Source organism: Carassius auratus, chromosome 42 (assembly GCF_003368295.1).
Source record: "Carassius auratus strain Wakin chromosome 42, ASM336829v1, whole genome shotgun sequence".
NCBI lineage: Eukaryota > Metazoa > Chordata > Actinopteri > Cypriniformes > Cyprinidae > Carassius > Carassius auratus.
Genome location: NC_039284.1, coordinates 17,360,310 through 17,387,592, shown reverse-complemented (window position 1 = coordinate 17,387,592; position 27,283 = coordinate 17,360,310). Strand labels below are relative to the sequence as shown.

Sequence of the window (27,283 nt, the reverse complement as noted above, 5' to 3'; positions counted from 1 at the left end):
CTTTTATTGAGCATTTGCTATATTAAATCCATATGCTTAAAACAAGTTGAACTGCTCAACTGCAGACAAAAACTTTAAAATATATAGAACAGAATTGTATGAATTAATTCACTCACTTACTAGTTTTTAATTTTTATTTTTGAAATAAAAATTTATATTAAATATGCACCCAGAGAAATGCCATAAACTTATAGAAGGGAAATTCATGTAACTTTACATAAAATGGGCTGGGATGAAGGCCGGGAGGCTAAACAGTTACTATTATATTTTAGACCTTACTGTGTATTTTCAATTAAACCGTAGTAGATGTTTCTGAGTACGGTTATACTGTACATGGGTTAATTATTGTATCGTCCGCAGTCAAGGAAACACGCGGAGCGGTTTTGTTCACGTGGTACCTGTTACTTTTCTCTGCGCTGTCAATCATGGACTAATCAAAGTCGAATGCGATTACCTTAAGATAGTATTTCAACTAATTTTATAGTAAAAGCTGTCAACGATTTTTTTTTATTTATATAGAAAAATATACTAATCCTTAAGAATAAATGCACTTAAACGATTACATAGTTTGTTGCATAAACTTATCTAACGAGACATTAAAATTCTTTGGATTTGAATGCTGCTCAATGGCGCATTGTGATTTTGAGCCACCAAGCGCCCCCTGGAGGAAAATAGGTTTATATCTCCTAGACTCCTAGGAAACAGCTGAAGGTGGGGCGAATCAGGAGTTTCGCTGTGAATATTCAAAGCCACCAGCCGTCCGTGAAGCTCTTAATGTGCTCGTCTCGGGTAGTTTACGATTTTTGTATCGATCAGCCTCTCTATGTAAATAAGCATCCGGAGCAAAAGTGTTAATGTGTGACTGTCTTGAGGGACACTGCAGCACGCACTTCAGTGTGTTACATGATTGTAGGTGCTGAAATCAAACCTGCTGCGTACATCTCCACCGAGAGACACACTGTGTTGTGTCATATGGAGAAAACCAGAGGAGCTTTGCCAGGGACAGGTAAAGTTTTACATGCATCATATTAAACGCACTGTTCACGTGTTTTAACCCACATAAATGTGTTTTATCCTTTATTTCATGTAATCATATCGTCTGTTGTTCCTGTCTGAAATTGCATGTTTATTAATGTTCCGACATTAAACCATATCATATGTATTGCACTGCTGCTGACCTTGCATGAAATATCAGAATATTTGAATATGTATAATGCAATGTAAGGTGTGCAACACCCTTTAATTTCATTTGACACGTCTGTTAATGTGTTTTCATATTAGAACAATTGCTGAAGACTTTAGTCTGATCTTAAATGTCTGGTTACTGTGTTTCCTAGCTGGTTGGAGCAGGTTGTGTGTTTGTAGACTCACACTAACGTGTTGTGAGGGGGTTGGGATGTTTACACTGACTCCTGTTAATTCAGATTTAACACAATGACCTGGACTAAAGTGGTATGTTAGGATAATGGGTGCCTAAACATTATTTACTCACTATTTATTTATAGTGATTTTATATGTTTGTTTTAAATGCAAACTTTAATCCAGTGTGGATTAATCATGTTAATTCATGAAGAAGGTCATATTTAAGATCAATATTAAAGAACAAAAATCAGAAATAAGATTTTGCTTCATGAAAATAAGAAGCATTTTTTTTTACATTACACTTTTTAAACATTATTTTCATGACAAATAAGCACTTTTCTTCCCAAAATGTGCAATGCTGAAAAAAAAAAATCTTCTCATTACAGTAATACAGTAATGAAATTCTGGATGCAGTGATTTTGAATTAAAATAAGCATTAATTAAATTCCGTAAAACAGATACTACCATATTGTATGACCCCCCCCCCCCCCTTAATATTATATTTTATTACTTTAGCACTATTTCAGTTTTTTCTTTCATATGCACTAATGCATTTATTCACTTATTTCAGTAATGCAATTGTCACAAAACATAATCATAAGGTTTTTTTTTAGGTTTGATTTTCTTTTTGCGAAATATAAGTTTATAAATTGTCATTTGATTTTAGAGTTTTTGCGAGGTTCATTCGTCTTTTAATATGTCGTTACAGGTATCCAGTATCAATCGTAGCCACGTTTGAAGGATCCATTGAAGACCACCCTGATCAAATGCAGCTTCTGTAGTTTTGTGTGAATGTGAGAGGATGCATAAGAGTGTCGAAGGGTCTGATCAAAGCGTGCACTGACCCGAGTCACCAGTCAGGTATCCATGAGGACAGAGCAGGAAGGAGATGGAAGCGGTCGATCATATGCGGTAAACGTTACACACCATGGGTGTGATGGATTTCTGCATAGAGAATAAACCCTCGTGCTTGCGTTTGGCCTCTCAGTCCTGTCCCACTGTGTTCTGCCGTTCAAGCATGGGGCACACTGTGGATTTACCTTTGCGAAGGATGTGGCTCTTCACTGCTCTGCTGGTTCTCTCCCAGTTCATGAGCAGCCTGGGCATCCACATGGATTCGGTGGGCAGTCACAGCATGTTCACCTGCGAGTTGATCGGCCTCCGAATGTGCCAGGATCTTCCCTACAACACCACCTTCATGCCCAACCTCCTCAACCACTACGACCAGCAGACGGCCGCTCTGGCGATGGAGGTAACCACGCTTTTCCTTCTGTTCGTATACTGCAGGGATTTAGAGAAGGTGGCAGGAAAACTAGGTTGCCTTGGAGCTTGTTGTTGTGGAAGCTTGGGGTTAGTGCTTTGAAGAGTTGTATTATTTATACTGACTCTTGATAAGTGAAATAAGCTTAATGTGATAATTCTCAAACTTAAATGTGAGAGCTGCGGGATTTTCATTTCTGTTTTTAGGGGTTTGTTCATGTTGTTTTATTCTTCAAGTTGTAACATGCTATTATTATAAGTGCATTTTTGAGCTTGATCTCGTATCGTCTAATCTGCATCTGTGGTGTCCAGCTAGCTTTTGATCTTAAAAATATCTTCAATTATACATAGTTGTACTTGTTGAAAATATCTTTAGGTTCTGAGATGCCTTATGGCCTTGCCCTTTTCCATAAAATGTACAGTGCAATCAATGTGATTTTGGTTCTTTATGCAAATTGTTTGTATTTGAACCCCAAAAATTATGATCTTTTACTATTAATATTTTTTTATTATTATTTTATATTATTTTTATTATTATTCTTAATGTTTATTGAATTTTTTTATATATTATATGAAATAAATTTATTTCACAAATTCTAATAACCTACCAAATTTGTACAAAATGAAAAAGAAATCTATTTTGAAAAGTCAGATCATAATGACATTTAATAATAAAAACTCCTCTCCTTGTCTGTTTTCCCCATTTGCATAATACAGAGCATTAAAGGCTAAAATAATTACAATAAAAAACAAAATTACATTTTAAAATGCATCATTTTTCTCTCTTTTGGTTCGTTTACTAAAGATTTAGGTGTGTGAGATACTATATATTTTCTGATATTAAATTAATTTAAAATGATTACATTTTAATAATGACATTATGAAAATTCACAGCATTTGAGAAGCATTTTGATTTAAAAAGGGGAAAAATATTGATATAAAATATAAATCATATTATAAAATGTATATTTAAACATTTTTAACAACACATAACATGTAATAAATTTTTTATAAATAGATGAATAATAGAATAATTATTTTCGTTTAATTATGAAAAGATTATAAATGCTTTTATTCCAGCTATATAATTAGACATTTTTAGATTTTGATTATATAGATATCAGATTTATCACTAATTATCTGTATTAATTATACATTATTTGTTTGTATAATAGTTCATCTGTTACAGAAATATCTATAGGGAATGTCGAACATCTCCATAAATCTAGTGAAAAGCATCTCAGGAATGGCATGCTTGTTGAATGCTGTTTTATTCCATGTATTGAAGGAACTAATGGTGCCGTGTTTTTTTCCCGGTTCTAATGGCCTTGTAATCTGCTGAGAGCTGTAATGGCTGGATTGATTTGAGGTGTAGAGTAATGCGCGTTCTCCCATTGTTCAGTCAATTAAACACGATGAAGAGCATAAGTCCATCTGTGCTCTGAAACCACAACAGAGCAGAAGAGGCAGTCGCCTGCTGTAGGTCACAGGGGTCACCCGAGGGTCGCGGTGGTTCATCTGTAAAGAGTGTACAGTATCCTCTGTGGATCTGTGTGACATCACCCCGAGATTCCCTGCTGGTGAACCATAAAAACAGCCCTTACCCCCCTCTGTCTTTGCCCCGTGCTGCCCCTGTGATGAGGTAGATGAGATGAATCCGAGATCAATCAGTTATCTGAGACACTGCTCTGATGCATGACTTCAAACACAGGCAATCAAATGTTTAGCTATATATATATATATATACTGTATATGTGTGTGTTTAATGAGGTATTTCTGTTGTTCCAGCCTTACTCAAAGTATTTTACAAAGACAAACACCTACATCAGTATTGTTCCCAATAATTTTAATAATATTATTATGTGATATAATAATATTACTCTTTGCAGATTACTATAGATTCCCTGATTTGTTGCATCTAGTCTGTTGATTTTACAAATGCTATGTGATTCAGAATTTTTTAAACCAATCAATTTGAAAGAAGGATTTGTTCACAGATTGACTGTGAGTGTTGCACAAGGGCTGTATGTTCATTTTCCTCTTCATGAGCTCGGATCGGATGGGATTAGATGGAAATCTTGTGTGTATGTTGACTAAAGTTTTCTCTGTGGTGAATGAGGCCAGGTGATTAGTTCTGACCCTGATAAAAACCATACATATAGGTTAGTTATGTATTATGTGCTTATGTTGAGCTGGATTCAGTGCTCTTGAATCAAGTCAAGTCTAAGCAGAAAGATGTGCTTTCCACAGTAAAAGCTAGTGCTTAAGTTTGTACTCACAGAAGATGAAAATCTCAATACAGTTTTTTGTGTAAATAATATTTTTTTTAAAAAGCCTTGTGAATGAATTTAATCTGTTAACCCTTAGTTCAACCATTGAAGTTTTCAACAGCTCCAAACAAAATCAAAAGTGATTACAAATGACCCGTGGGTTTCCAAAAGCACTCAAGCTTCCCACCCAGCGCTGATTAAAGATCTCCAGGGGCATGTACTGTCTGGGTGGTTTTGGGGTCTAGATGCCCTCGTTGTGATGCGAGCAGTGATGCTGTAAGTGGGCGGAGCCTAGGCGATAATGACAGGCCTGTGTGTGAGGTCATCAGTCATTGGCTAAAATGTTCAAAATGTAATTCCAGCATTATTTATTAATGCATGTGGCACATCAAAATGACTAAAGATACAGATATCAGAATTCAGAAAGGGACATTCAAGTATGTATTAACTGCTTAACTCTTTTTGTTTAAATAATGATTCAAGAAAGAGATTGTAAATTGTATTACTTCAGGTTGCATTTTTAAAGGCTCAAGTCAAGTGCATTGCATTGTGTGATACAGTCTTTCACACGTTCTGTTTAATAACGCACATTTTGGCAAATATAAAAGGTCACTTGTGTAATCCAGGCTTACAGGAAATTTGCATACTATGTAAAACAGCATGCATACTGCAGAAATAGCACAACCAGTATTCTAATGTGCTATTGTGGAAGATTTTCCACAGGAAAGCAGAAAAATGTGGATCTGGGATAGAAAGCAAGTTGCTATTTTTATGCCGGCCTGTATGCTGATGGAAGATAATGCATAGAAAATGCAAAGAACTCGCTGACAGGTGTGTTTTCAGCATTTAACTAGCGTTGAGATGAAAAATAGTTCAGCTCAGAATAACACGTCTGCATTCAGTTCCAGTTCCAGCTGTGTTTGAACACAAGAACGCGTCCTGTGTGAACGGCCCCTAATTCAGTACGGTTTTGTGTGCATTCAAGTTGAAATAATTGCTATGGTGTGTGGTTTGTCTGTAAGACCCCCTGTAGTTTCTACAGAAGGGCTCTTTATGAGATGGACTCAAATCTCTCTTTCACTTTCTTCAGTTTTCTCCATCTTCCTTAACTGGGTAGAGGCGTCACCATATTAACAAACCGTAATTGTACTCCCTCAAAAAAAGACAAGCTTTAGTGTTCCCAGGAGGCGGTCTTTCACGCTGACCTCTGACCCCTGAGGATGAAGAGTTGTCAAAAGCACCAGGGTTACCACCTGTTAAAAATGTAAGGAAAGAGCACCTAAACGAATGAAACCTGGGACGAGAAGTGGTCTTGATTCAGGGCTGGATGAATGACAGGACAGGAGGAGCTGTGCTTTCTTCCTTCTGTTTTTCTTCCAGAGCTCAGATGAAGGACATAACTCCCCAGTCAAGGCCCTTGAGTCTTTCACACCCGTGTGAAAGTGAAGGGCCGTCCAGAGCCAACTGGTGACTGCAGAAGGAGTTTATCTCTGTTGTTGTTCTAGGAGAGACAGGATGTGTTTTATTCTCTGTGTGTCCCTGCACGCCGTTCAGAGCGGTCAGCGTGTTGTCGTGTCACCCACAAGGACGATTCACTTCTTGTCTTGTGTCCTCATTTATAAGCACTCAATCAGTGTCTCTTTACATCCGTGAACACAACAGTACTGGGATATTTTACAGCATTTTTGCTGTAAAATATTGTTGCAGACTCTACTTTTCACCTGTCAATATATATTTTTTTATTTATTCAGCAATATGAAAGTAAAGACATACATTATATGAAAAAACAAATATTTCAATTAAATGCTGTTCTTTTGAACCTGAAAAAATATTAAGCACAACTGTTTTAAACATTTTAAATAATAATAAAAAAAATGTTAGCATATTAGAATGATTTCTGAAGGATCATGTGACTCTGAAGACCGGAGTAATGATGCTGAAAATTCAGCTTTGAATCACAGGAAAACATTTCATTTTGAAATATATTAACATAGAAAACACTTATTTTATTTTGCAATAATATTTCAAAATATTACAGTATTTACTCTATTTTGATCAAATAAATGCACCCCTTTAAATAAGCTCAGATCTCTTAGCTCTCAGCTGACAGTAATGATGAAGTGTGGATTCAGCTCTCACTGATTAATACAGCACAACTTTTCTCAGATATTTCAAAACTGTACTCTCAAAGCCTAAGATTTGGATTTGCTGCCAGAAACCCGGGATCATTCAGCAGGGATGTGGAGCTGCAGACAGACAGACTGATGGGAAACGGCCTGATAGTATCTGACAGTGTTCTGGGCCGGAGGGAAGAAGGACACCACAACAGTTCAGACTATCTGGTGCTCAACAGTTGATCAGAGCTTGTTATCTTGAGCCTTGAGCTGCCAAGAGCAAACATTAGTATTTGATATTTGAATGGGTTCTCTGTCTCCTCCAAGACTTCACATTCAGCTGCTTTTATTAATCATCACGTTATAATTGCTTATACTTGGGGTTTGTGATTGGATAATAATTTTGCACAATAATGTTCTGGATAAAAAATGGCCAAATAATCCCACAGACTTTACATTGCTGAGATATTTAGAAGAAGACAACTAAGCCATTGAGCCTAACATTGTGTCGACAAGTTCTGCATAAATCTTATTAGTAATTTAGTTGACTTCTAAAATAAATGGTTCACAACTAACTAAAAATTACATGAATTTTGTATGATCCCTCTTGTTTTGGTCAAATAATTGACATGTTGCAGATTCTGCAAGGTGTTTGTAAAATTCTGACCACAACTGAATATATGAAAAAAATAAAAAATAAAAAGTGAAATCTGTGATTTGATTGGTCATTTGCACTTATGAAATGACTAATGACAGCTTTAGGAAGCACAGTCATTCAGAACTCATCAGAAGCAAGTATGACACACACACACACACACACACACACACACACACAGCCCAGAAAGGAAAGGGTGAGTGATTCTCACATTTGGTTTTCTTCACAAACGCTCTCTCTGCAGAGTTGATAAACTGGATTTTCCACTCTCACAAGATCTTTTAACCTTCTGATTTCACTTGTTCGAATCGGATTTCACTTTTTTTCCATCTCCGAATCTGCCAGAAAACACTTTCAGGCGGGATTCCAGTCCAGACACCTGCATTACCCTGCAGGCATCCGTTATGAGACAAATACTATATATACTACCATGTTTTTAGTCTTGCATCATGGAAATATGCAAATATAGCATGCAAATATGAATGTGGTAATCATTCAGTACTGTGGTATATATAGAAGTACCACAGTGTTTCCGTGATGTTTTAGACATTTATCATGATTATACCATGTTTTTGGTGCAGATGTCATGCTAATGCCATGTATTCTTTGAATTAGTAACATCATGCAGTTCATGATTAAGATCATTCAGTTCCTTGGTATGTATTTGGCATTACCATGAGGATTTGGACATTTACCATGATATGTGCATGTGGTAATCATATACAGTAGTACCATGCATATGACAAATTATATTTTGTCAAACATTTTGTTATGACATACACCATGTGATATCAGGGTATTCTTCGGAGTATCTTTGAGAATCATTTAAATGTACCCTGATATGTGAAAAGTTTCTTGTAAATCAGGTGTCTTGTAAATATGAACATGGTATTCATTCAGTACTGCGTAAATATCAGAGTACCATGGTGTTACCATGATCATTTTTTTAAGTATATTTTATGTATGCTTAAATATAATTCAGTACTAGTGTATTTATCAATGCACCATGGTGTTATGATGTTTTGCACATTTAGCATGATAATACCATGTTTTTATTTTTTTGGGGCAGGTATCAATGTTATCCAATGGTTTCTTGAATGAATATAATCATTCAGTTCTATGCCATTTATCAAATTGCCTTGGCATTACCATGGAGTTTTGGATATATACCATAGTATATGCATGTGGTAATCATCCAGTATCATGCTTAATGTCACAATACAATGGTAATACCTTGATATTTGGACATACACCATGTAATACCATGTACATTTTTGAAGTACCTTTGAGTATCATGTAAATGTACTATGGTATATGTAAATAGTACTATTCTATATTAAAGCACCCTGGCATTATCTTAATATTACCATGTTTTTTAGACATGCATTATGGTAATGCTATGGTACTCTTTAAAAAAAAGTACCATTGAAGAATTGAATGAGTAACATTGAAATGCCATTGTATTGGCAATCGCATGCCATCATTGATACTGCCACAGGACATTTTTGCTCTTATCCTCTTTCTGCAATGCTCAAAATAGTGCCAGCCCTTGTCCAGATAAATGTGCCTCCTTTTCTACCTAATCCACACCGAAATACAGTAGGTAGACGTCTAAATGTGTTATTTTTCTCACGAAGACGTTCTCAAGTAGCCCAGGAAGCTGTAAAAGCATGTAGCCGTACTCTGAAAGCTCGAGGCTTTCAAAGGTAACCTCTATTCATCGATTCTTTAAATGGATCATGAGTCTGACAAAAGAAAAACAGGCAGAAACTTAATCCATCCATTGAAGTGTTAGAGGAGTGGCGCTTGGCGACTGAGAGACAAATGTGCTCTTTAGCAGCGCTGCCAGAAACCCAGCCGCTTCCTCCAGCTGCTCCTCCTACACAGTCTGGGCTCGCTGGCGTTCTCCTCAACCCCACAGTGTTTTAATCACCATTACCGTCTTAGACATGGAGATTAGGCTAAATAATATGTTTGAATCTCTCTTTCGGGAACGTGTGAGGGGTCTTGATTAATTACACCTTCACGTCTCACTGACAGAAGAACAAAAAGATACCTTCGCAGAAAATCCAACTCTTATGTGCATTACTCTTCTTCACAGTGTGAAAGGTGTAATTGGAAATCTGTAGAAAAGAAATAATACTTAATGCATACGTGTTTAATGTAATTTTCTTGGATGGTGATTGGACAATACAGTATATTCCAGTCATTCAATGCATGATGTAGATAGAGATGTGTAACACCTGTCATTTTAAACACCGTAAATATATATCATTTGGCCTTTAAATTGCTTCTTTAATTTTGTTGTTATATTTAATATTAAATAACTATATTTGTTTTTATTCATTCGAATTAATTTGTATTATTAATTTAATAATATTACTGAATGTGTATAAAATAGCATTTTGTTTATATAATATATTAAACCAAATAAAATCAACAAAAATAAGTAAATTATAATGTTTATATTTATAATTTATAATATTACTTAAATAAACAACTTTCACTTGGAAGTAACACAATTACAATAAATTGGCAAGTAATATTGAATTAAACATATGTTTGAAGTACACTGAATTAGTATTTCCATATAAAATATACTCCAATAATGTTTTATTTACAACTTAAAAAAAAAACAAATCTCACCATGGGGCTCTAAATACTTTTTGGCATCTTCTCATTGTATTGCCTTTTCTCTTCTTGGTTATTATTAAACCTTTGTTAAGGTCTTGATGGCTCATATTTCACATTATAATGCATTTTTATCGGTTTATAAATAATTGTTACAAATTATAATAATTTATCCATAAATCTGTTCATGGTTACCCCTTAAAGGAGTGTTGGATGCACTTCGGAAGGGTTAAATGCAGAGCATGAATTCTGAGTATGGGTCAGACTTGGCTGTATGTCACGTCACTTTCACTTTAAATACTTATTGTTCATTGTCAACTCATGTTGACTAATGTAGTTAACTAATTTTAACAAGAAAGAAAGCTTACTATAAAGTGTTACCATTATTTTTGGTGTAAATGTAACCCATACATATTTTATATGCTAATTAATCTCCAGAAATCTATGAACAGATACTTTTACATGGTATCATTGGGCATTGTTTTGACCTTGATAAAACCAGGTTTTTAACACGTAGAACAGAGGATTGTTTGGCAAAGCTATGGCTACACTGTGTCTCCATTATAATGAATGAAGCTGTCAACACTGGAACAATCTATCTGTGAGACTTTGGAAAGCAGGCTGTTTCTTCTTGAAATCTGATGTTTTTGAAATAGCGTTGCAGTATAAATGACATCGCAGCAGAATGTTTCATGCTCAACAACACATTCCTACTGTCACATAGTATATATATGATATACAGCACAGTCCTATTATACAGCCAGAAATCCACTTTATAGATCTGTGTGTCAATTTAATCCAGCTTTCTTCATTTTCTACATCGTTTCCCAAATGACTCTGGCTTGATGGATGTGCAGCGTTCTTTTCCTCTTCGGAAGACATCAACCCTCAGGATCGTCTGTCTATATTTGGCAGCGCTCCTTTTTTGTCAGTGTGCATTCTTTAGGGCATTTAATTCATGCTTACTAAATATAAAGGCTGTGATCTCCATTCTGGCTTCAGAGTAAGCCTGCAAACTTGCATTTCACGCTCTGACAGGGAGAAGATTCAAGACGTTCCAGTGGCGTCTCTATTTGCTCGACACATTCACAGATTGTTCTGTGTTGTGTTCAGAGACAGAGACGCTTGAAGTTACACCCCTGTCATTCACATGCTTTTACAGAATTATTTGCTGCTTTTGAGGGTGATTCATGGAAAATTAGATCTATCTATCTATCTATAATTATATATTATACATTATTATTACAGTAAATAATGTATTTTGTTTATTATTTATTTTATTTAATGTTTTATAGCTCAGTAAGTATTGTACTGCAATTAAAAAAGCAGATTAATTCTCAAATTGTAATTTTTCTTTTTTTCTTTTTTAAGTTTTAAAGGGTTTGATGTCAATGACAAGATATGTGAGGACCAATCATTGATGTCGAACCCGGTGCAAAACATCCTCTTTTACTTTAAAATGAGCATGAATGAGCTTTGAGAGTATGCCGATGGGGAAGATTTTCGGTGAAATCACATTGACTTTCTGTCTTTCTGACACAAAGCTATTTTAAGAATTTAAGATTTTCCCATAAGACGACCCTCTCATCTCCTTCTGATTGTAACAGTAGAGCAGGGAGTGAAGGGGACGTCCAGTTTGACATCTATGAGGGGCAAAACACGCCAAGAGCCAATCAGATTCTGTTCGTACAGCTCAATTACTGGTTTCCATGCGGGAGGTTTCTCGTGTTTCTTTAATTCAGCCGCTCCAGAGGCAGAGTAAATATTTCATAACCTTCCTTAAATATTGATAAAGCTTTTATTCATGGCACATTTGCATCATGAGAATTTTGAGAACATTATTTTGGAACTTTTTTTAAGATGCTCTGGCTCTCCTGGTTGGCTTTCTCCGCAGTAGGTTGGTGTCTTTTTCTTGGTGGGAAAACCGTAATTCATGCAAATGATCTGTAAATATTGTCCAACTTAGGGATTAAGTTCGCTCGAGCGATCTGTGAGGGAATGAAGAATGAATGCTGCGGTGTGTCAACCTCCCAGTTCTTTCCAAAAAACAGGGTGTTCACAAAGGGCCAGACCTCAGCAGGAAGTGCATATGTATTGGCTAACCCCAGGTGGAGGTTTATTGTCTGTTCCTTCAAAGATTTGAATTTAAATGCACGACTCTGCAGCTGCACTCTCTCCCAGCATGCACTGGGCCCCTTTAGGGCACAAAAGCATCCTTGGAGCTGCCAAACTGTTCTGTAATCCTGTTGAAGGGGCATCAGGTTACTGTACCCAGACAACTTCCTGCCTGTCTTCTTGCACCTTGAGATACTGGGAGGAGGCACAAAACTCTTCTTAAGGGAGAAGTTAAGAAATGTCTTAGGTTTTAATTCTAAGGTTGTAAGAATGTTCCTAATTTCTCATATATTGGCTTAAGAGCATCTTATTTATTAATTATTTTTTAAGAAGAAAATGACAGACTTTGGTGTAATCAGGGGCTGCACTCATGAAAATCTTCTGAAGAAGGAAATCAAGAAATTTCTTAAGACAGAAATGTCTTTAAATATTTATCATTTTTGGAAGTTTGTTAGCATGTTCCCAAGTGAAATTATAAAAAAATGTGTTCTGATATGTTTCTAAGAACATCTTATGTAATTTCTTAGAATAATCTAAACTTTATAATAAATAAAGTTAAAAATGTAATTCTTGAGAAGTTTTGAAATATTTTCCTATGACGAAAAATAACAAATTATTTTTGCTACCAGATTACTTTAATATAATCATAAGCATAATAAGGGTGTACAATATATCAATAAAATAAGCTTTCCATTGATGTATTGTTTATTAGGACATGACAGTATTTGGCAGAGATACAACTATTTGAAAATCTGGAATCTGAGGGAGCAAACAAATCAAAATACTGAGAAAATCAGAAAAAGTTTTGATATATTTACTTTAGGAAACATACAAAATAGAAAGTTAGTCTGTACCGTTTTTTTCCGGAAAAACACGAGCGTCTGGAGGCATGACGTGTGGGCGGAGCTAAAGAATCACGAGCGCCAGTAGGCTCTTGCGTTGAGAGCACGTGGAAACTGTGATATTACCGTGAGGAAAAAACCATCATCCAAATCAGACCATTGCTAACAGTCAGATTCAGCGTATATTTATGATCCAGAATCAGATCCCGAGGCTGAAATTGAACAAGAGCAGCATCAGCAATCAGTCTCTATGTGGTATGTACTGAAACTGTATATATTTGCTTAGCGGTTTTGGAAAATGACTAAGTTCCACTTTATGTTGTCTTTTTTTTTTTTTTTTTTTTTAAAGCTGTACATGTGGAAAGTGCAGTTTGATGACAACATCGCATGTTGTTTACTTGATGTGCTCACGCGCTGATAGCTAAGTTAATAACACAGAGATATTTGAATCAGTTTTACTCACCGCCTGCGGTTCCAACACACGATCGTGACCCTTTTTCGCTGGGATTGCATCATCCTTAAGAAATAAACGATGTGCAAATCCGGCGTCAAACTGGGCCTTGTTTGTAAAACAAGCATCTTCGAAATGCAGGGAACACACACAAACACTTACACAACTCCGTTGATGCTCTGTAAAAATAAACTCAATCCACTGGTCCCTTAATGCTGTTTTTTCTTTGGTAATCTGTGCAGGGTTGTCTTGCCCTGGCAACCAAAAACACACTTCTTTTGTGACAATTCGGTCTCTCGCTCTGATCAGTGAAGTCTGTTGTGCTCTCAGTGCTCTGCTATACGGGAGCACGCGCTCTTCCGGCAGAAGAGCGCGCACTTAGGACCCATATAAGGAAATTCCGCACAGAGCCATACTCGAAAAAAACTTTCTGAAACTTGTGACAAACCGGAAGGAGTTTTTTTGGAACAGAAATACTCCTTCAAACGTACAACTTAATTTTTGAAACTTTGTCCATGTTTAGCATGGGAATCCAACTCTTTAACAGTGTAAAAAACTCAGTATGAATGAAATAGCATTTCACCCCCCCTTATTTTTGGCATAAAAGAAAAATCTATAATTTTGACCCATATAATTTTTTTTCTTTTTGGCTATTAATACAAATATAACCCAGCAACTTAATACTGCTTTTGTTGTCCAATGTCACATATATAAAGATTCTTTTTTAACTTTATTTATAATTTCTGTAATTTTATCATTAAAGAATATAGCATTTATAAAAGGCTTAATTTTGGAAAAAGTTAACTTGAAATGCTCGCAATCCCATTTAAAAATTAAATGTGACATATTTCCAAATAGAACTTAAACCAAATGGGACTCGTGTTTATTCATCAGGGATTGATTGGATGGTGAAGGGTGTTTATATGATGAAAATATAAGGTCTTGATGGCAAAAGCAGAGCAAGTCGTATTTTAATTCCATAGACAAACATCTTTGTTCAACAAATCATCATTCAACGTTCAACATTTTTAAGCGGTCCATTTTAATTCCTTGTTTACTTCTGCCTGAGAAGTTTTCTTGCACTTTACCTACAGTAAGCCCTTATTGTGGAATGGTAACTCTTGCCAGGCAAGTCCAAACCTCTGCCAGAGCCAAACTGTGTGTTTTATGATTTCTGTCATAAACTCCCTGGGCGCTTGGCATGAATTAACTCTATGCTCTCCGTCCCCAACAGGCCTTCCACCCCATGGTGAACCTGCAGTGTTCTCCAGACCTCCGGCCGTTCCTGTGTGCCCTGTATGCCCCCGTGTGTATGGAGTATGGACGCGTGTCTCTGCCGTGCCGGAGCCTGTGCACACGTGCTAAGAGAGACTGCCAGCAGCTCATGGACATGTTTGGAGTCACCTGGCCGGAGGAGACGGAGTGCAGCAGGTAGAGTTGTTCTTCTTTTTAATTCAAAGTAGTTTTCTAGAGAAGGTACAAAGTGTATATGTCCCAGTGTGTAAGATATAATGAATTGCTCAGCATTTCTGAAGGTAAATTGTGCTGTAACGGTTAAACATGTTTATTCTTAACTTATTTAATAGAATATGTTTTCTGACATAAATGGTAGTTTAAGCACATGCAGATGTTCGGGCGAATCTCCACCTTTAGGGCTCTATTTTAACAATCTAAACGCAAAGTGTAAAGCGCAGGGGCACTCAGGGCATGTCCAAATACACTTTTGCTATTTTAACAATGGAAAAACGGTTGGCATGGTCTAAACGGGTTGTCCATATTCTCCTAATGGGTAATGGGTGTTTTTTGGGCGTAACGTGCAATAAACCAATCAGAGTCTTATCTTCCCTTCCCTTTAAGAGCCAGTAGTGCTCGTGCATGACGGATTTGCTATTTACACGGTGCAAAGACAGAACGCGTCTCCGAGATGAAACGGAGCTGCTCGTGTGCGAGCAAATAGATAATAGCCTAATTCTGATACATGCGATGACTATCCATTACATTTATATATATAAATATAAATATAAAACCAATGTGTAGTTGATTTTTCGTCTAGTTATGTATTTGAGTCTCTTAACTGTATATATGCGTTATATAAAAAAAAAGTATAAATATATTTACACACACATATATACTGTGTGTAGTAGTTTTGTATGTCTTTGTCTCTTGACTGCAGGTTCCCGGACTGTGAGGAGTCTTACCCTCGTGATGTAGATCTGCTCGTGAGCGAGGACCCCACTGACCAGTCGTCCGTGTCTGTTCAGCGTGACTATGGCTTCTGGTGTCCTCGCGAGCTCAAAGTGGAGCCTGAGCTCGGCTACATGTTTCTCGGTGTGCGCGACTGCTCCCCTCCCTGTCCTAACATGTACTTCCGGCGCGAGGAGCTCACCTTCGCCCGCTACTTCATTGGCGTCGTCTCCATCGTCTGTCTCTCGGCCACGCTCTTCACCTTCCTCACCTTCCTCATCGACGTCACACGCTTCCGCTACCCGGAGCGGCCCATCATCTTCTACGCCGTCTGCTACATGATGGTGTCACTGGTGTTTTTCTTGGGCTTTCTGCTGGAGGATCGCGTAGCGTGTAACGCAGCCAATCCCAGCCACTTCAAAACGTCCACGGTGACTCAAGGCTCGCATAACAAGGCCTGCACGCTGCTTTTTATGGTGCTGTACTTCTTTACCATGGCGGGAAGCGTTTGGTGGGTCATTCTTACCATCACCTGGTTTTTAGCCGCTGTTCCCAAATGGGGCAGTGAAGCCATTGAGAAGAAGGCGTTGCTCTTCCACGCCAGTGCTTGGGGGATACCTGGCATGCTAACCATAGCCCTGCTGGCTCTGAATAAGATCGAGGGTGATAACATCAGCGGTGTGTGTTTCGTGGGCCTGTACGACGTTCACACTCTCCGCTGGTTCGTGCTGGCACCGCTCTGTCTGGACGTCCTGGTAGGAGTGTCCCTGCTGCTGGCCGGGATCGTAGCGCTCAACAGAGTCCGAATGGAGATTCCCCTGGAGAAGGAGAATCAGGACAAGCTGGTGAAGTTCATGATCCGGATCGGTGTGTTCTCGGTGCTGTATCTGGTGCCGCTGCTGACCGTGGTGGGCTGTTACCTGTATGAACAGACGTACCGCTCCGTTTGGGAGAGCACATGGGTGCAGGAGCGCTGCAGAGACTACCACATACCCTGCCCTTTCCAGGTAAAGTCAACACAAAAACATACTTTTTTACATTTCAATTCCACTTCTGTAAGTTTTACTAAATTAATCCCTCCACTTTAGGACAAATAATTGTATTTTCTAGAGGTATTTTGTTGCTATGCACTTTTTTCTTTACACAGTTTATTTGCATCAGTCTAATATATATATATATATATATATATATATTAGGGCTGTGCAAAAAATCGAATGCGATTTTCATGCACATCTCATCAGTAAAGACGCTTCTGTAATTAGAAGTAGATCTCCAGCACCGTTCAGATCAGGGTTGCCAGGTTTTCACAACAAATCCTGTATTTTGAATTTATATATATATATATATATATATATATATAGCCTAATATTTCAAAATATATTACAAATCTTTTGTAACATTATTAATACCTCAACTGTCAGTTTTGAGCATCTTAATCAGCATCCTTACTGAATAAAATAATTTATTTATTTAAAAACAATCTTACTGACCCCAAATATTTAAAATTGATATTTTATTGCATTTATGCATTTTTATTATTTTTGCATGCATTTTTATATTTTATTTTCTTATTTATGCATTTTTTTTTAAATAATAAGATTACCCTTTTCCCTATGGAAGCATATGGGTAGCATTATTCAATTTGGGATGTAATATGCAAAATGACAAGGCAATATGTAAAATGGCAATGCATTTCTGTATTTACATTTACATTTTCCAATACATTTGTGCAACGTTTGGTGCAAAATGAAAATGAAAATTAAATTACATAATTTTCATTTGCCATTTACTACACCAGTTTTAATATGTAAAATGAATATTAATTTTAACGCTTTATAAGTTGCAAAATGAAAATGAAAATGTATTACAGAAATGATTAGATATGTCTAACATGTTAAAGAAAAAACTGTGGCAAAATGATCATTTAAATGCTATTTTTCTTAATTGCATTAACACTCACAGTCAAGACACTTACGATTGCATTTTCATTCGGTGTCCCGCAATGAATGTAGCAAAATTCAATGTGCACATTGAAAATGCATTCCGAGCCGATCACGTGTCCCCGCCCTCGCGCCACGTCAATCATTGTGTGAACAAGGCGGGGCTTACAGACGGTCAGAGACTCAAGTCTCAAGAAGAGGATTCAATCAAGTGAGACAACATGGACAAGACAGTTGGTCCGTGTATGTTTTGATCATTTCGGTTTATGGCTTCAATATTTCATTCGGACTTGTGGGCGGAGCGGAAATGCTGCTTTCATCTGATTGGTCGAATCGGATCGGTTTTCATCTGACAGCCTTCAGCTGAAATGTCTGAAACTACGCTCACTGTTAATTAGCATAATATTTGAATCAGATGTAGCTGGGCACATAATTCGTGCTGCTGAGACCTGCAAATTAGTTCTAGGTTGTAGTATTGTATGAATATTGTCCCACTGATAAATACAGTGCAAATAGTTCTGTCCCTTTGGATAACAGTGAAGTGGAAATTAAAATCAATAATAGACTGAACAGTTCCATGTCTGTAACATTTACCACTCTCATCTTTTAAGTCATAAGGCACTAGGTATGTGTGTGTGACATTAATAAATAATTGTAAAAATGAATATAGTTACATTTCTAAATAAAAATAGTAAAATTAGCTCTATGCTGCTCAGTGCTCCTGTAGCCTACCCCAGAGCGCCCTCTCGCGACTGTAGACGGTAATGTTTTCTCTTGGTCTTGAATAAATGTGACATATAGTCCAGTGCGACTTATATATGTTTTTTTCCTCGTCATGACGTATTTTTGGACTGATGCAACTTATACCGAAAAATACAGTTAACATTATTATTATTATTTATTATGAGAGTAATTGACACAGACTAGAACTTTAATGTTTCACCCAATTCAGCTCATATCTTTAGACTCGTCCGACTCGTGTTGCTTGTATAACTGGCCAGACTTACCTTCTCAAAAAATCCTATTTAATTTTATTTCATAAATTTAACTATATTTATTTCCACTTTACTGTTATCCAAAGGGACAGAACTATTTGCACTGTTTTTATCAGTGGGACAATATTCATACAATACTACAACCTAGAAATAATTTGCAGGTCTCAGCAGCACGAATTATGTGCCCAGCTATATCTGATTCAAATATTATGCTAATTAACAGTGAGCGTAGTTTCAGACATTTCAGCTGAAGGCTGTCAGATGAAAACCGATCCGATTCGACCAATCAGATGAAAGCAGCGTTTCAGCTCCGCCCACAAGTCCGAATGAAATATTGAAGCCATAAACCGAAATGATCAAAACATACACGGACCAACTGTCTTGTCCATGTTGTCTCACTTGATTGAATCCTCTTCTTGAGACTTGAGTCTCTGACCGTCTGTAAGCCCCGCCTTGTTCACACAATGATTGACGTGGCGCGAGGGCGGGGACACGTGATCGGCTCGGAATGCATTTTCAATGTGCACATTGAATTTTGCTACATTCATTGCGGGACACCGAATGAAAATGCAATCGTAAGTGTCTTGACTGTGAGTGTTAATGCAATTAAGAAAAATAGCATTTAAATGATCATTTTGCCACAGTTTTTGCTTTAACATGTTAGACATATCTAATCATTTCTGTAATACATTTTCATTTTAATTTTGCAACTTATAAAGCGTTAAAATTAATATTCATTTTACATATTAAAACTGGTGTAGTAAATGGCAAATGAAAATTATGTAATTTAATTTTCATTTTCATTTTGCACCAAACGTTGCACAAATGTATTGGAAAATGTAAATGTAAATACAGAAATGCATTGCCATTTTACATATTGCCTTGTCATTTTGCATATTACATCCCAAATTGAATAATGCTACCCATATGCTTCCATATTATCCTCATCCAATGCTAATTGTTAATATTTAAAAACTAAATTAAATAATTTAATAAATTAATTTTTATTAAATCTCAAAATGAAAATCCTTATTTACATACTGTATATTTTTCTATGCCTAAATTCAGTTATAATATTAAAAATTATTGATTTTAATTGGTTTTATTTTTAATCAAAAAGACAAATCTGAAATCTTTTTTTTTGAGGGCGGGAGGGGGGGTTATTGGTGCTAATAATAATTCTAAGATATAAGACCAAAGAAGGGTTGTATATGTTATACAGGGTTGTATCTAATATATCATATTTTTATATTCCGAGTTGTGGCAACATGTAGTGTTTCTGGCAGCTAAGTTTATTAAACCGTAGTGTACTTGTGAAGAGAGGCAGATGAGATTTATAATGTGTACCTCCTACTTTTCAAATAGTTGTTCCTCCTCTGGTTCCAGCTGTTCTCCTCCTAGTAAAGGTCCTCTATTTCTCTTTATGAAGATGGAGACATTTAATGTCGAGGCAGAAGGAGTGTTTGATTGATTTACTATACAACTGAATGCTTTGACTGAATGAAGATGATTGTAGTGATCGCAACCTCCTGCTAGCGCCGCATTTGCTGCAGATATCATTGTTAGCAGTTCCTTTGTGTTTGGAGTGAATGGATAGTGAGATAGGATCCAGCGCAGTGATGCACGAGACATTTTTATTATTACAGTGTAACCGTATCTGCTCGGCCTCTCCCGGATCTGAGCCGAAGCGTCACGTGATGCAGTGATTCTCTCTGCTCTCTCTCTCCCCTCCGGCGATCTTCTCCATCTTCACCATCTCATGCTCTCTCTCTCTCTCTCTCTCTTGTCCCTGCATTCATCTGACACATTTTACTGTTGAGCGCCTTTAGTTTCTGATAGAAGTCAGCTGGCACTATAGAAACAGTCCAGTTATGATTTGTTAACATTAGGTCAGGTACCTAAACAATCTTGATTATTAGCATATATAAGTGCTAATAAAAAATATTCCATTATTGTTAATTGCCTTTAGTCAAGAATTTAATAAACTGATTTATTCTTAAATAACTTTTTTAAATAATAGTTTTTTTTACATCTAATTTTATATACACACATTTATATTAAATATTTGTGTATTTACACTATATTAATACAGTGTGTGTGTGTGTGTGTGTGTGTGTGTGTGTGTGTGTGTGTGTGTGTGTGTGTATATATATATATATATATATATATATATATATATATATATATATATATATATATATATATATATATATATATGTGTGTATGTATAGATGATTTTTTTTTTTAATAAATTACAGTAATGCATAATGTTTTAATGAACAGTGCTGTCTGATTTTTATATGAACAGTGATTCATGTATTTGTGTCTGTTGCCCAGCCCTGTGTCAGGATACAGTTGTGCAGATTGCTCTTCAGATACAGTGCATCTCTTTTGATCTTGGTGTCTTTCATCATTGGGCTTGTTAAGTCCTGCTGTGCTGCCTGTATTGTGGTCGAGGGAGGTGTGATGCTGGAGGACAGACCCCCGTCCCGCTGTGATTAAAGGTGCTCAGGCCTGTCATTATCTCAGAGCACAGAGACTGACTCACAGAAGCTCAGGGCTTTGATTGGCTCTTCACGAGAGACGTGCTGTGTGTCAGTCTGTGAGGTCTGGAGGAGTGAGGTGATGCACTCGTTTATTCACTCATTAGGGAGCGTTCCTGAGTGCTGAAAGACATACACTTGAAGACTGAAGATGTCAGTCGTTCACCCGCCAGCATCATGGCTTATGCTAAAGGAGGGAATGTGTAGCTATATTATAATGTTTAATGATTCAAGTGCGTCATGAAGCAGAATTAATGCTGCTGGATAATTATTAGTCCTATAATTTTAATCTATTTTTATGGTTCATTTGCTTGGTCCCCCATCTTCAGCATTATACGACAATAATTGTAACTAGGAGCCTTTAAATTTGACATCATCAATCGACATTCACTTTAGCAATTTAGCACAGATGGATGATATGAGCAATTTAATTATTTTTTTATTTTGCAGTTTCATGTATTTTTATTTCAAATACCCGACTTACTGTATGCCTTGAAAGTGATGCAAGCATCTTCTGAATGGATAAATGTAAAACCCAGTTAAAACGAACCATATTTTATCACTATTCTCCATCAGCAGAAAACAGTGCATGCAAAGTGCAAACTAAAATGTACATTCAACTTAAATCAGCACCAGTTTACTGTGAATTATAGATGCATCCTGCTATGAAACATTCTTACATTTTGAGTTTCCCTCTTATTCATGCATTTTGCAGATGGTTTATCCTTCTTGTAAATATGATAATCCTGACATGTCTTGAAGGCAGCATACATTAGTCTTTTTCTGTGAATATGGATTAGTGTATGTTAATTTGTGCCTTAAAGATGTCAGATTTCCTCCAGTGTAATCAGACGACACTCTACAGAGATTTCCCATATTCTCTTTCTCTGTGGTGGCCGCTGTGTGTGTGTGTGTGTGTGTTGTGACGTGACATGTGCATGAGTGCATTATCCAGCTGTTTTGAGCACAGGCTTGCAGGAGAACAGGCTTTTGTTGTGCTCAGCAAGCCATGCAGTCTGAATGAGAGAACTGATACACACTTCAGCTCCAGCATCTTTAAAGAAATATGGCCATTTTTAGATGCCAAGGCAACATTTTAAATTTTTGATCAGTTGAAGTACTAAAAAAACTGAAACTAAAACGTTACAATTTACAAAATACGAAAATAATTTAAACACTATAGACATATTTAAAAAAAACTAATAAAAATAACTAAAACATAAAATTACTAAAACTTTACAATGAAAATGAACTACAAATTAAAACTTAAGAATAGACATTTAAAACAACAAAAACTATATAAAAATAAAAATACCCAATAGAATTACTAAAACCTAAAATAATGATGAAAACATTAAATACTGAAAATATTAAAAATAGTCAAACTTAGTATATATATATATATATATATATATATATATATATATATATATAAAAACCTGCTAAACCTTTAATTGTATGTAGAGTATTGGAGTGTGCTTCTGGTATTCTGGAAGTGGATGGGTAAAATGTGTGTGTGGAGTGTGTGCGAGCCTGAGGGAAGCTCCTCCAGAGGACTGATGATGGTGATGATGATGATGTCTGTGTGAAGGTGGAGCAGACCAGCAGGCCTGACCTCGTCCTGTTCCTCATGAAGTACCTGATGGTGCTGGTGGTTGGGATCCCGTCCGTGTTCTGGGTGGCCAGTAAGAAGACCTGCTTCGAGTGGGCCAGCTTCTTCCACGGCCGCAGACGCAAAGAGTGAGTTACTGTACCTTCCTCATTCTGCTTCACCTCACAGGAGAACACACTCACGTTCATTTAAAACTAGACATGATCAACAGGTACAGTATATACAAGAGACGAATAACAGGAAACATTGTATTGAACTGTAATGTATTTACTGTCATCAGCTTTCTAAAATTTCTGAAATATAGCAATAGCTAAGAAAAATAATGCATAAAGAGGGATTGATACTGTGGTGGGGGGGGGGGAATATATATATATATATATATATATATATATATATTTGTAAAATAATATCTGGAGAATATTTAACACAAATTAAGTTTTCCCTTTGTGCTGTAATACGCAATAATGAATATATAATTGAACATTTATATTATTAAACAAAATATTATATAAGGTTATGAAAAATTAGTATTATCTTATAACTACATAATTATATATTTATTCACCATTTTTCGATTTAAGAACATTGAACTCTGTAATTATAAATTATATATAATACATTATATGTATTATACTCATTATATATATATATATATATATATATATATATATATATATATATATATAATATATATATATATATAATATATATATAAAATATGTAATGTATATGTGTGTCTGTGTGTGCATATATAATTATATTAAACTAATATATATTTTAAGCTTTAAGAACTTTGAATTTTAAAATTATGTAATACATTATTTTGAATTAATATATTTTTGTAAGAACATTTTTAGATGCAAGTGCTATAATAAAATGTATATATTAAAAATATTACATAGATATTTGAAATTGTCAGTTGTTTAATCTCCTTGTCTAGCTTAGAAACTTAGAAAGCTTAGAAACTCAGTTTTTTAATGAATGTAATTATTTTGAACAACTCTTAAGTGCTGAGTAGTCCCTTTAAATCTGAGTGTATCCCTCACCTCCACAAAAAAATTTGTTTTGTTTTTTCAAAAAAATACAGAACGTTTTCTATCATAGGATACCTAACTTTTGACTTTCCCTCCTAAAAGTTAAGGAGTTATGAGTCATTATTTTTGTGTATGTCACTCAGAAAAAGCAACATCTTCAGAGATGCAAAAATGCCTTCACGGTTGATATCTGTTAAATCTTGGTTTATTTACCTATATTCGAACTGATTTGACCTCATTGTTGCTATGAAGATTCCATAAAATGAGCAGATGATAAATGAGCACGAATCTGGTCTGTATCCAGCAGCGGCGCGGTGAACGAGAGCCGGCAGGTTCTGCAGGAGCCAGACTTTGTTCAGTCTCTGCTGCGAGACCCGAACACTCCCATCATCCGTAAATCCCGCGGGACGTCCACTCAGGGCACGTCCACCCACGCCTCCTCCACACACCTGGCCATGCTGGACGACGTGCGGAGCAAAGCCAGCAGCGTCCACAGCAAGATGAGCAGCTATCACAGCAGAGACGACAGGTCAGGAGCAGCTCAGCACTCGGCTTCAAACCTCATCCACCTAATATGATGATCCGCCTATGCTCATGCATACAGTATACTCTTGTAAAGATGTGTATAGCGACTCTGCTTGATTGTAATGTTGCAAAATGTAACTAACTACATTATCACCAAGCTCTTTATATAAAATATGGGTTGCACTTTATTTAAGGGGTCCTTGTTACAGTTTAATTATGCATTAAATATATGTCCAGCTTTATCTGTACTGTGTGTGCGTGTGTGTTTTATATATATATATTTGGAATATGCATGATTTTCTGTGGATCCCGTCTCACTCCCTGACTCAGAGTTTGAAATCTCTGCTTTAATGCAAGTCTGTCAGTTGAGCTTTCTCAGAGATTGTAATATATTTGTACATGTTTAGACACATTGAGCTAGGTTTTTTAAAAAAAGCCTGAACTTAAATAACCGGTCTGTTTTCCCTCTGAACACAGGTTCACCCCCTCCAGCCACAGAGGCATGGAGGAACGCCCGGCGCACGGGAGCATGCCACGACTCAACGAGCAGCTGTCCCATCACAGCAGCCTTCACCGCCTCAACAGTCAGTCCAGACACGGCAGCGCCCGAGACCTGAGCGACACGCTGGCTGCTAACATCACGCACGGATCCAGTATGGACTGTGTGGTGGAGGACGACGGGACAAGTGCGTAACCCAGAGACTACCCTCCTCATACTGAAACAAGTTCCTGTCCTGTAGCTGCTAATGGACAGACAGCAGCAGGGGAATCAGAAACTCGATGCTTGTGTGTTGACAGAGCCGTCCTCAGGATCTCTCCCATTAGTGGCCTGTAGCTCAAATGCTAGAGCATTGCATTATCAAGTGCAAGGTTCGGGGTTCGATTCCCCGGCAATGCATGATAGGTAAAAATTGATAGCCTGAATGCACTGTAAGTCGCTTTGGATAAAAGCATCTGCTAAATGCATAAAATTTTATTTAAAATTTGTGGCGCATCGGAGTAACGAGATGCTTTCTTTGATTCGGTGAAGTTCTGCAGGATGAAGTTTACTGCATGCGTTAAAGCAGCTGTCCGATGGGAGATTTTCCCCATTACTTCCATCACACAACCCAGTTTAAAGAGTTAATAGATCACTGACACTTTAAGGCTGATGACTGTCCTATTAGAGATCAGGTTTCAAAACCTGTAAAGCCGAAGGAGGGTTCAAAGAGAGGGAGGATCAGCGGTTCTCTGCCTCTGGTAAGCTGTATTTGGTTTCTGGTGGTAGTTTGATTGAGAAGGCATGGATGAATGATGTACCAGAGTCCTCACCAACACCTGACGTGATTTTGTTCGGCCGCTTGATGGCTGCCTACCTCATCACATCGGATCGTTCTGACCTGCAGTTCCTTCCCACACTCGTGTCGCAGTACACAATTAAAATGGGTTGCAAATGTTGACTTTCAGAACATCTTACACATCGATGATGTTCCGCCCATGTGTACAGAAGTCTTCGTAAATGGTGCTTCTTATGTTGCTTGATGATATTTCTACATGCACTCTACTGTGGCCAAAGCTCATGCACAAACACCTAGCATGCAGAATTTTCACGATGATCGTACTCTGTTTTACGACCTGCTTGAGTTGAGTGTATTTGTTTACGTGTTGGATGAGATTGGTACTCAGTGCCTCACCATGTGACTTTGGACCTGGGCTTTGTAAAAGCTGTTTTTCTGATCGCTATTATTGCTTCTGCTGTATCAAGTACACTTGATTTTCATGCTCGATTCTTCTGTCCACTTTATTAAGGAGGAACGATGTAGCACTTTAACCGTTGCTATCTGTTGAATGTGTAGACATTATATCCAGTCATAGATTTCAAATAAAGCTTTTGTAAAAAAGTGTTTTATAGTTCCCAATTTTATTGAAATAGTCCTTTCCATGTGAAAAGTGGTGTTCAAACCAATACAAATAACAGTATTCCACCTTAAACACACTTGTGCAAAAAAAAGGAAAAAAAAGAAGAAAAGGTCTCCAATGTAGTATGGGGGTAATTAATGTTCACGTCCCAACCTTTCACGCCACACAGGTCAATAAAATACAATAAAATAAAACCGAACAATCCAGCCGCACACACAGTCCTTAAAACAAGTGATTACACCTATGACATGCAAATCTGTACACAGTCTTACAAAAATTCAAACCAAGAAGATATATGATAAGAAGTAGCAATTCACCAAGGCAAACAAAATCCACATGTGAAATGCAAGTGTGAAATGTGTCTTTACAAAAATCTCCAGTCATCATCTCTCATTCTACCTACACTGAGCAGTTTACACCGATCTAAGAAAACTAAGGCACCTCCCGCTCTAATATTGATCTATTCATTACCAAGTAACAGTTCTAAAGATCAAACGACCGAAAGATCTGGACGTCTGTCATTTCTACCATCTCCATTCCTCCATGCAAACATATCATCATTGGTTCTGACATACCTGAGAACATTTCATTTTAATACCATAACCCTGGCAATACCTAACCCGTTACAGCCTTATTAGGAGAAAGAAAAACTGTATTAATTTCTGTTTTGGAAATAACCATGATCCTGTAATAGAGCGAAGGCATAACTAAGGTCCCAGGTGAAAACTGGTGCTTGCATATAATGGAATATACTGAATGCTGGAAACACTAGAATGAATAAAACCACAGGTACATATGCACAAACTTTCATTAAGTCTGTCCTTGGGTGTTCTTCAACACTGAAAGGTCAT

The 27,283-nt window shown here is 36.8% G+C and overlaps 2 protein-coding genes across 4 annotated transcripts in view; one reads left to right on the top strand and one right to left on the bottom strand.

Annotated features, from left to right (window-relative positions):
• The window catches only part of LOC113060912 (neuronal PAS domain-containing protein 3-like), a 783,891-nt gene that overhangs the window by 525,747 nt on the left and 230,861 nt on the right, over positions 1-27,283 (bottom strand). The window lies entirely within an intron of this gene.
• LOC113060916 (frizzled-3) lies at positions 702-27,207 on the top strand. Of its 2 annotated transcripts, none has more exons than XM_026230183.1 (7): positions 702-1,006; positions 2,072-2,614; positions 14,935-15,131; positions 15,874-16,891; positions 22,954-23,102; positions 24,316-24,537; positions 25,011-27,207. In XM_026230183.1, the coding sequence occupies exons 2-7, from the start codon at positions 2,291-2,293 to the stop codon at positions 25,225-25,227; spliced, it is 2,127 nt and encodes a 708-aa protein (XP_026085968.1). In that variant the 5' UTR covers positions 702-1,006; positions 2,072-2,290; the 3' UTR covers positions 25,228-27,207. The 2 variants fall into 2 exon arrangements, with proteins under 2 accessions (XP_026085968.1, XP_026085967.1); XM_026230182.1 differs by having other exon boundaries at positions 24,313-24,537.